Source organism: Xiphophorus couchianus, chromosome 19 (genome assembly GCF_001444195.1).
Source record: "Xiphophorus couchianus chromosome 19, X_couchianus-1.0, whole genome shotgun sequence".
NCBI lineage: Eukaryota > Metazoa > Chordata > Actinopteri > Cyprinodontiformes > Poeciliidae > Xiphophorus > Xiphophorus couchianus.
In genome coordinates, this window is record NC_040246.1 from 22768466 (window position 1) to 22779025 (window position 10560).

The 10560-nt window shown below is 39.6% G+C and overlaps 1 protein-coding gene across 4 annotated transcripts; it reads right to left on the minus strand.

Annotated features, from left to right (window-relative positions):
* Positions 1 to 56: 56 nt before the first annotated feature.
* Positions 57 to 9970, minus strand: mok (MOK protein kinase). 4 transcript variants are annotated; one of them, XM_028000534.1, is made up of 13 exons: positions 9545 to 9654; positions 9177 to 9471; positions 8110 to 8224; positions 6707 to 6796; positions 6568 to 6638; positions 6414 to 6492; positions 6261 to 6309; positions 5094 to 5272; positions 4919 to 5020; positions 3945 to 4118; positions 3263 to 3413; positions 3003 to 3188; positions 57 to 2145 (listed from the first exon to the last, which is right to left on the minus strand). In XM_028000534.1, the coding sequence occupies exons 2-13, from the start codon at positions 9205 to 9207 to the stop codon at positions 2068 to 2070; spliced, it is 1305 nt and encodes a 434-aa protein (XP_027856335.1). In that variant the 5' UTR covers positions 9208 to 9471; positions 9545 to 9654; the 3' UTR covers positions 57 to 2067. The 4 variants fall into 4 exon arrangements, with proteins under 4 accessions (XP_027856335.1, XP_027856334.1, XP_027856332.1 ...); XM_028000533.1 differs by lacking the exon at positions 9177 to 9471 and having other exon boundaries at positions 2967 to 3188; positions 9545 to 9970; XM_028000531.1 differs by lacking the exon at positions 9177 to 9471 and having other exon boundaries at positions 9545 to 9966.
* Between the last annotated feature and the right edge of the window lie 590 nt (positions 9971 to 10560).

Below are 10560 nucleotides of genomic sequence, written 5' to 3' on the forward strand. Positions count from 1 at the left end.
TTTTGCTTGAATTGTGTTTATTTACACATTATTAAAATGAAACTTTTTCACACTGATTGCTGATAAAATCAAAGTTTTATTCGATTCATATCTCATCAGTGTCACTGTTTGTCTTTTTGAGGCTTAGTAGATTAATGTCAGTATAATACTCGCAGTGCCTTGCAAATGTTTTCAAACCCAACAAACTTTTCCACCTTTTGTTGCACAACAGCCAAAAACTGGAAAAGAAAAGCTTTTTACTTTTTTACTAATAAATTCAATTCAAAGTACTTTGACTCCAAATGAAAATTTAAAAAAAATTTAACTGAAGTTGCCTAATTAATTTTCTGTTATTTAATCAAAAGTGTAAATAATCCATAAAATCTGAAAAGTGCGGCATGCACGTCTGTCTCAAATATTTTCCCTCCAGGATTATCCTGGAATTCGGTCTGCTCATTCTCCTATCCACTACGACGTTTTCCTGTCTGCATATCCCCTCAGCATCATGCTGCCACTACCGTGTTTCACTGTTACAAGTTGAAAGTGATGAATCATATTTTTTCCACTTTGTTTTTCATCAAAATCCATGGAAAATGTGAAGTTTAAGGGTATGAATACTCTGACGGCACTGCAAGTAATTTTACTCGAACAATTTGTGTGGAAAATGATTTGCATTGCTGATTTCCTCATCACGCTCCACACCACACAGGAAGTCAGTTATTATCCAAACTCCCTCAGGTTGGGAGTTTTTGCTGCAAACCAGCCATGAATAATCCCAGCAGGCGCCTGACACGAGTTTAAACCTAAAATGTTCATTGGGTAAAAAATGAAAATAATTTGTGAGATATTACTGAGATGTAAACATATCACATGAAAATATGGACCACGTTTCACAAGACAAAACAGGGGGTTATATGGTAATATGTTCAGGTTCAGGGGCCAAAAGTGCCACAATACAACAATTACAAAAGCAGATCAGTTTAAAATGATAAATAAAATAATTACAAACAATTAAAGTTAATAAGTTAATCATTGTTTGTTAGGCTGCGTTCACACAGCAGGTGCTGATCAATTCCGATTTTCTTTATCCATGCTACAAATTAAATGCGACGCGTGAACGGTTTTGCGACCCTCGTGCGCAATAGAACATTGACGTCACACAGCAGCGCATTGTTTACGGAAGTAATAATGGCCGCCGTCGTCTATCGATCATTCTAAAAATGTTCAGCCCATAACGTCGTCACAAGAAAGTAAAGGGATTTGATTCGTAATCTGCTGCTTTGTGAACGTAGCCTGACGTCTACATACGTCATCTAATACTGAGATTTGATTGGTTGAGCTCCACAGCAGATTCCCAATCAGCTCTTCTCTAACACTGTCTTTCGCTCTTTGACTATTAAATTACTTTATTCACTATTAACATGTAATTAATTTAAATATTAGAACAATTAAATATAAATTGAGTATTTTATAATAGTAAAAATGTAAAGTCAGATGAGGCTCAACAGGAAAGTTTTAAAATGATTATTTTATTCATTAAAGGGAGAAAATCTCTCCAAACCAACTCGGCATGAGAGAAAGTAATAAACCGTGAATCAACTGAGATCAACCACATTTCATGATTTTATTGGAGTGACCTAGTCAAAGTCTGCACTCTGATGTGCCAAATTTAAAACAATGCAGCAAAGATTGGATTGATGTTTCTCGTCCGTCATGTAAAATACTAATTTTTATCATGATCACTTAACAGCTGCTAGTTTTAAGGGGTTGATCACTTTTTCACTCAGAACCACGTATATTTATACTTTAATGAATGAAATAATCATTAAACACTATTCCGGTTTCTTGTTATAACAAAAGAGCAAAAACAAAAGAAATCTGTAGGGGGAGGGAATTCTTTTCCACAGCATTGTAATAACTGAATAATTTATTTATTGAATTGCGGCACATTTGGCCGTCCATCCCAGCAGTAACTGAGAAGACGGCAGCTTGATGTGTAGCAGTTCCTCTGGGTTTTGGCTCCATTTTGCGGGTCGGTCCGGTTCAAGCAGGCGGATTTTAATCTGAAACTCGGCTGGATTTTGGCGCTCAGGTTTCTCCTTCTTTCCGCTCCACAGGTGGCATGCAGAAGGTCTTCACGGTTATGCAAGGCATCTCATCCTCGGGCTGTGGAGAGAAGAAGGTGACAGGATGTTTTTCTGCTTACAGCTGCAGCAGTTTTCCTGATATGAAAAGACTCAACTGGGGCCTGAACACACGGAGACGAACGCAGTGAAAACATGAGGAACCAAACGACATAATGCAGCGGCAATGAAAATGGTGTGGCACTGTGACTCTGCCAGAGAACAACACCAACAACGCACAACGGCAGCGTTGCCAGATTGGACAAGTTTCTGTACAATTAATCATTTTTTAAGTGCCTGGAATTATGTCAAAATTGGTAAAGAAAGTGTCACTATGTGGTGGAAAACAGAAATCCCGATGCAACTTAATGATCTAGAATGTGCAACGGTGTGTTATCACCATTGCGGATAAAAAAAAGTATAATTTTCTGTCAAAATTTTGACCTTTATCTCAGAAATGTTCTAGAAAAAAACAAGAATTTTTCTGAGTTCCAAAGTTTCACGGTTATTTCAACATTTTCAACTTTTAAAACTCTAAATTTCTGAGATGGATCTAAAAATCTTAAAGTTTCTTTTGACCAAATGTTCAAATTTTCAAACTCAGCAGTGTTTTAGTTTCTTTTTTTACAATGGCCCTCGTAACCATCATACAATTCACTTGGCACCACAAAACATGAGATAAAATAAATTAAAAAAATTAACATTTGTCAAGTCATCGTTTAAAAAAGACAGGCTTGCATGGCCACATGGAAACATGAAACCAGCTGAAATGTATTTGGTTTTAAAACTGATTGTTTCTGGTCTCAAGACACCCAATCCGTGCGGACGCTCAGCCTAAACTACTAAAAACCTTTACGGATTCACCTAAAGTCGTCTCTGTGTGGTCGGGGCCTTGAGCACCTGTGTCTGGCACTTTTTTGGCGAGATGGGCGGCAGTGTCGGCTTGTGGTTGAAGGTAAAAGCAGGAATAGCAGAGAAAGGGAACGGAAACTGATGTCCGTGAGCGGCCATGTTGAGTCTGGGCAGCTGCGCCGGGTCGGGGGCGTTCCTCCGGCTCTGGGTGTCTGCCGCTCGCTTCAGGTTGTGCTGAGGAGAGACGCAGCTTTTCACTGATCATCCGTTTCTCAGGCTAAAGGCTGAGAAGGCTGTTAAAGGCTTACGTTTACTAGAGGCGTCTGTCTGGAGTGTCTTCCTCTCAGCTGTTTGCCCAGTTTGGTCGGTCGCCAGGTGTGCGCCAACTTCACGATGTTTCCCTTCCCGTCCACATTCTCAGAGATCCTCTGAAGCGTCTCTGATTTCTTCTCTCCCATCCTGAAACACAAAACCAACAGTTTTCTTCTTAGAAATGGCCTATTATGCTTCCTTGAACAGGTTAGGTCTATGAGCTACCAGACAGCACAAAATTGTTCTTAGATAATTAGATTTCAGTCTGCTCAGTTCTGCCTATTTTTAGCTGTTTTAGGGCATCTTGTCACTTTAAATCCAAAGAAGCTGCTGATGGCCACGCCCCCCTTATCAACATTTACACACCTGAAAATAGCTGAAACAGATGCTCACTTATACAGCCATCCATCTTTGAAAAGCATTAGCAGAGCTTCCTGCACAACCAACAAGAATGCAGCAAATGATTTCTGGATGTTAAGTCAGCAACAAAACACTTATGTCTTCCAGCAGCCATTGTACAGCGCATAGAGTGGTAAAACCAGCTGACCAAATGTGCAACCTTGGGTTGCTAAGTAATGGGCTGGGCCTCTGCAGAATGTGCCAGTTTTTTTTTAGCAATTTAATAGTTAAAATAATCGACAGATTAATCAATATATAAAGTAATGGTTAGATTTGCACCTGATTTCCCTGAAGTAGGTGTGCTTCAGGGCGGTGTCTGCGGAGATGCGCTCGTCCGGGTCGTAGGCCAACATCTGATAAAGCAGAGAGATGGCCGGCGCCGGGCAGCTGGGCAGCAGCCGCGAGATGCCCGATCCTTTCTTCGGAGGGAAGTTGAATTGCATCGCTCTCGACCTAACAGCAGGAAAAAAGTGAGTTAGATCTACTGACTCTATGTCTATACCTGCTACCTTTATCACGTTTTGACTGATTTCAACCAAAAACCAGAGAATTATGAGCATCGTGGTGATAAAACAGCATTTTATGCAAAATAACTGTTCGTGGCAAAATTAGGGCATCACTTTTGTATTTAAACTTGTGCACAGAATAAAAGTGTTAAAAACATATGCTGTGTATATTGTACAGTGGTGGGCAGACTTCCACTAATACACTAGATTCGCATTTAGTGCTTTAACATTTTGCTAACCTTGAAAACAATTAGCAAACTTAGCTTCCCTTAAATTAATTAATTTTTTTAAATTCTAAAGCACTAATTTACTTTGCTGTTTTGTAACCTGTCAGCCGAATAAAGTTCAACATCTGTTTTATTGTAATTCTTCAAGTTAGATGTTCATATTCAGTTCCATTTCCTCTCCTTATGTTTCCTTTTTAGTTTTAGAGAAACCTTATTGAGCATCTGGCAAGAATACAACAAACAAATGAAGTACACAGAAAAATATGTAACCTGCTGCTGACACATGGTGTGTGTGAACATGACTGGAATTAGCACTTTAGCATTAGCAGAACTAACGTTTCTGATTAGCATCACTAGCTTTTCAGTCAGAGATGCTCAGCACTGATTGAACGCACAGAAATAAGAAATGTTTTATGCATTACAAAGTTTATTGGAACTTTGTGGTAGAATGTGGAAAAAAAAGCATAAAAAGTCAAAACGGTGTGAATACTTTTGAACAGTCGTCCGTCTTTGGACTCACTGTTTGAACTTCTGCAGCAGACTTTGATCCGGCGTCCCCAACACGTTGTGGATCTTGGCCACCTGGTCCAACTCGTTGGCTCCAGGGAAGAGAGGGTGCAGGCTGGAACACACACACTGGGTCACGCCCGTCCCGCCGGGGGACACACAGGGGACAGGCAGACACGTCTCCTCACCTCAGGATCTCAAAGAAGACGCAGCCGGCGCTCCAGACGTCCATCTTCTGGGTGTAGTAGCCGTCGGTCAGGAGGCACTCCGGCGCCCGGTACCAACGCGTGGAGATGTACTCAGTGTGCGGCGGCTTGGAGTACACACTGCGACACGAGCCGAAGTCGCCCAGCTTCAAAACGTTTTGCTGCAACTCAGAAGGAAATCGGTGACATGTTTCCTGAAATTTGACTCTGGTTTTGACACACCTGTGTTGAAATGTTGGGGACATTTAATGAGTTTTTACAGATCTGCTGAAAAAACAAAACGCTGCAATTAGTCGGTCCAAAGGTTTATGTGGGAGGAGGGACAGATTATGACCAGGTAACATCTGCCTGGCTGAAGTTCTCCAGATCCCACAGACTGTGAACACATCTCTTCAAGTGAGCCCAGTCAGATTTAGCTCTAGACTTTGACTAGGCCTTTCCCAAACTAATTCCTTTTGTTGATTTAGACGAGAAAAATAAAATCCCTCCTCATCTTCAGAATGGATGGATGGATGGATGGAGGGATGGATGGATGGATGGATGGAGGGATGGATGGAGGGATGGATGGATGGATGGATGGATGGATGGAGGGATGGATGGATGGATGGATGGATGGAGGGATGGATGGATGGATGGATGGATGGATGGATGGATGGATGGAGGGATGGATGGATGGATGGAGGGATGGATGGATGGAGGGAGGGAGGGATGGATGGATGGATGGATGGATGGATGGATGGAGGGATGGATGGATGGATGGATGGATGGATGGAGGGATGGATGGATGGAGGGATGGATGGATGGAGGGATGGATGGATGGATGGATGGATGGATGGATGGAGGGATGGATGGATGGATGGATGGATGGATGGAGGGATGGAGGGATGGAGGGATGGATGGATGGAGGGATGGATGGATGGATGGATGGATGGATGGATGGATGGATGGAGGGATGGATGGAGGGATGGATGGATGGAGGGATGGATGGATGGATGGATGGATGGATGGATGGAGGGAGGGATGGATGGATGTTGCAGCTGTTTTGTTTACGTTTCATGACAGCTAAATTGTTTTTAAATTGTTTTACTCTATAAAGTTGTTGGGTGTCTGAACTTTTCAGAGCCGCTGTAAACACGTCAGTGATTTTACCTTGATGAGAATATTTTCAGGTTTTACATCTCGATGGAAGATCCCACACCTGTTAAAAAATAAAAACAAAATCTCAGGTGTAAATTTAGATTATTTGAATCTAATCAGACTTTGATTATTTAAATCTAATCAGACGTGTGTTTTGTGCTGCACCTGTGAATGTGCTCCAGGGACCTGCACAGCTGGTACATGTAGCTCTTCACTGTCTGGTCAGGCAGAGGCGTCCTCCTTCCTGCAGAGCCACAAACCTCCTCTAAGCACATCCAGCTCCAGGGAGGACAGAAAGCGTCTTCCTGAGCCGTCCTACCTTGAATGAGCTCATAGATGTTCATCTCCATCAGTTCGCATATCAGAGAGACCGTTCCTGTTCCTTTGTCACTGAAACATTGGGTTTAATTAGTACGACCCACATGGCAGGTGAATATGTGGCTGTGAGGAAGACTCACTATATCAGCTCATGCAGCTGGATGATGTTGGTGTGAGGGCTGAGCCGCTTCATTGCCTGGACTTCCCGCAGATTGTTGGCCTTTTCCAGACTTCAAATCAAATGATGCTCGTATTAGTGGAGCAGATAACTGAATATTTCAATTATATTGAACATATAATTTCATATACAAGAACATGTATTAGCATAAATATTTTGCTTGCTTGTTTAAAAAAAAAAAACACTGAAAAATTCAAGATGGCGTCCATTTTTCAAGATGGTTGTCAAGGAAAATTTATTCTTGCACTAAATTTGACAATATTTATCATAGAGTAATATTTTTGGTATCAAATCATAATTGTTGCCATCAAAATAATTTTTAAACAATATTTTTTTTGATTTTCAAGATCTCCACCATGGTTGTAATTTTTTTTTTATTTTTTTTACTAAAATTACCAATTAGATGAATTTGTGTGATGTCAAATCACAGCCTACATATTTTTGAACCATAGAAATCCTACATACTTCCTTGGTCTAGTGTTTCCTTTTCCTGGTGGACATTTTTAATAAATGGCCACCATTGTTGTAATGGAGAATATGTGTTTACACAGTTAACCAGATGGTTAGGTTTACTAACCACTAGCTTGCTGAACAAGAATCTTGGCTGCGCTAATGCTAAGCTGCTAGCCGCTAGATGCATACAAAATAAGCGACAGGTATTGCTAAACACATAAAAAAATTAGTGAAAGCCAATTCCAAAAAGCTAAATTATTATTATTATACATTAGTGGAAGCTAAAACTAATCTGCTACCTTCATAAAAAAAACTAGCAGACGCCATTGCTAAACATATTTTTAAAAATTAGCGCAAGATAACCGTGACCATTAAGATGACTGCCACAAGGTTTGCCATAAACTATCATCTTTGCTACATGTTACTTTAATAACACTTTAATATCACCATTTGCTTATTTTATGTTATTATGTTTAGTTCTGCTCTTTGTGCTTCCTTCAATTGCCTGCCTGGGAGTAAATGAAGTTTTTAAAATCGGATTGAATTAAAGTTTTATGAATAAGTTTGCCACAGTTGAAAACATAAGATGTGACATAAAATAAATCAATTAAAGTCATGAAAATACACAACATTTTATGGCAATAATTGGTTTAAAGGCTTGGAAACGGTAGCCATCTTGAAAAATGGCTGCCATCCCAAAATTCAGGAGGCTAATGAGAAAGATGAAAAACATGCAACATAAGGGGTGAACATACAAACGTTTATGCTTATGTCCACACTTAAAATATATTTACGGTAATATTCTGCACTATATTAAATTATATAAAACATTCTTCAACTAATGTACAACTTCAAAGTGCAAAGTTCAAATAATAAAATCCATATTAATCAGAATTTAAAGTGAAGACATACCTGTTAATTGTCTGCTTCATGGTTTTACACGCATAAAACTTTCCATCTTTAAGGTTCTGAGTTTTCAGCACCTCAGAAAAGGTGCCCTCTCCAATTTTCTTGATTATTTTATAACCTACAGTCATGGTAATAATAAATAATCATGTTAATCCATAACAGTACAAACACATCATATAGACAGATTCAAATACATACAGTCACCTTCTGTCACTATTATGAAACAACACAAATTCAGTTGATAATGTTATTTAAAAACCCTCATCCTGAGCAAGCATGTGGCGACAGTGGAAAGAAACAACGCCCCTTAGCAGGAAGTGAGTTGAAAAGGTTTAGAAAGCAGACACAATCAATGTGTAACCCCTCAATCGATTGACAAGTTTTCAGCTCATCGGTTCTGATCAGCAGGTCAAATCCTGAAAAACCTCATTTTGTCCTGTTCATTAAATTAACTAAAAACGGTTTAGGTTTTTTGGGGGAGTTTTTTAGATTTTGGTGAGAAAGATATTGTGTCTCTGATCAATTTGTTGTTGGTTCTCCAAAGTATTGACAGCAGAGGTGCCAAAAATTTGCCACAGGTTATTTGGTTTGTCACATTTTGGTACTAAAGAGTCATTCATTCACGATTATTTTGAGGATTTTTACACATCTTTACCAGGTAAAACAATAAATTTTCCCATCTACATCAAATCATTCTTTACATCCCTGAACTTATGACACGTTTGTTCTGAATGACATGTTCACTTGGTCATTTTGAGGCAGATTTATTAGTTGAAACCTAAATTATTCTTACTGTATTTTATTTATTTTGTTATTGTTATTATTTTTGAAGCGACCTTTCCCACTCAGTTTTACTGCCCCAGTGGAAGGAGGGCGAACACTCACCAAAAAATACATATTTAATTTTGAATAAAAACAAAATCAAAACTAGTTTTTGTCGCTTTATCCATTTATTTCTCTTTACCTGCTTCCCACACAGAAACGTGCATTATTTGAAGTAAAAATGAGAAACTTCAAGCAGTTAAATCATGAAAAATAAACCGGTCAGCCTTTTTTTTTTTTGTACTTACAGTGCATTCCTTTGATTCTGTCCTTATGCATTTTAATCGGGTATCAATAGTCAGCGTATCTAGATAGAACATGTCATAAAAGCTCTAAATAAGAGGCGGAAATGGTCTGATTGGAGCTAGCCTAGCCCCGCTGCTGCGCCCTGTTAGCTGACCGTTGCCGTGGTAACGGAGCACGCCTTCGCCCTCCGCGCTGACCTGAAGAGGAGACGGGAACTCTGACAGGAGGTCTAACCGCCGCAGCAGCCCGGACCTTCGGCTGGAAATATTACACTTTAAAGGCACAATAACCGCCCTCCTGCGGGATAAGCTTTGTTAATCACTGCAGGCCCAGATATCAGACCGAACCGAACCTTTATTCGCAGTCTTACCTTTTCTCCAGAGGTGGCTCGTGACCAACGCCTCTGACGTTTTCTCATTGGGCTGCAGGTTGTTCGGCGTTTCCACGCCGTAGTTCCGCACACTGTTAATCCAGTCCGTGTCGGGGGTTGTCCTGCACGCATTTCTCAGGCTTGCCCTGTTCTTCACGTCAATGAGCCAGTTGGAGTAGCGCATCATTGGTGCACACAGACAGGCGAAGAGCAGAACATGAGCCCGCTGATTCACAGGAATGAAGCGGCTCATTCACTGGGTGAATAAAAGCAGCATCAGGCTCCCAGACGCCTGTTCATGTCGGGCACAAAGCTTTCTATTCACCGATGCTGACTGATGCGAGTACAAGGCGTGGACCGTTTCATTTTTGCACCCAATGGGCTTCCGTAAAAGTCTCTTTAAGGGTTGGGAGGCGTGAGCGCGTTTGCCATATTGTGAATGGCAAGTTCTCCTCGGAAACTCCAGAGTTGGGTTTTCAGAATAAAATAAACACACATTTTGATTCATATTTAAATAAAATATAAATGTCGATTTTAGAATGAATATTGTAATAACTGAGATTAAATGAAACATTTTGGTAAATCAATATGAATGCAGTTAAACTGACCTTAATTTAGCTACACTACATCATAAACTGTGTTTAGATTAGCTTGAAGCATCAAACTCATTTTCATTTCGAGTCGCATCAGGATCATGAATGTCCTCAAAGGGCCGATGGTTATATTAATAAAACGATTTGTTAACAATTTGTTAAATGTTTAACATTTAACATGTAAACATTGTTACATGTTAAATGTTAAACATTGTAAAACATTGTGAAACATTTTATAATTTTAGAAACGTTTTATAAAGAAACATTTTATAATGTTTCACAGTTGGAGATCGATTAGTATTTCTTAAAATGTAACAAGTTTTATCTTTTCACATTGATGTAATTTGGTCCTATATAAATGAAAACAGATTTGATTTGACTGATAAAATTATATTTAAGCACACAACTGTTATCATAAATTTG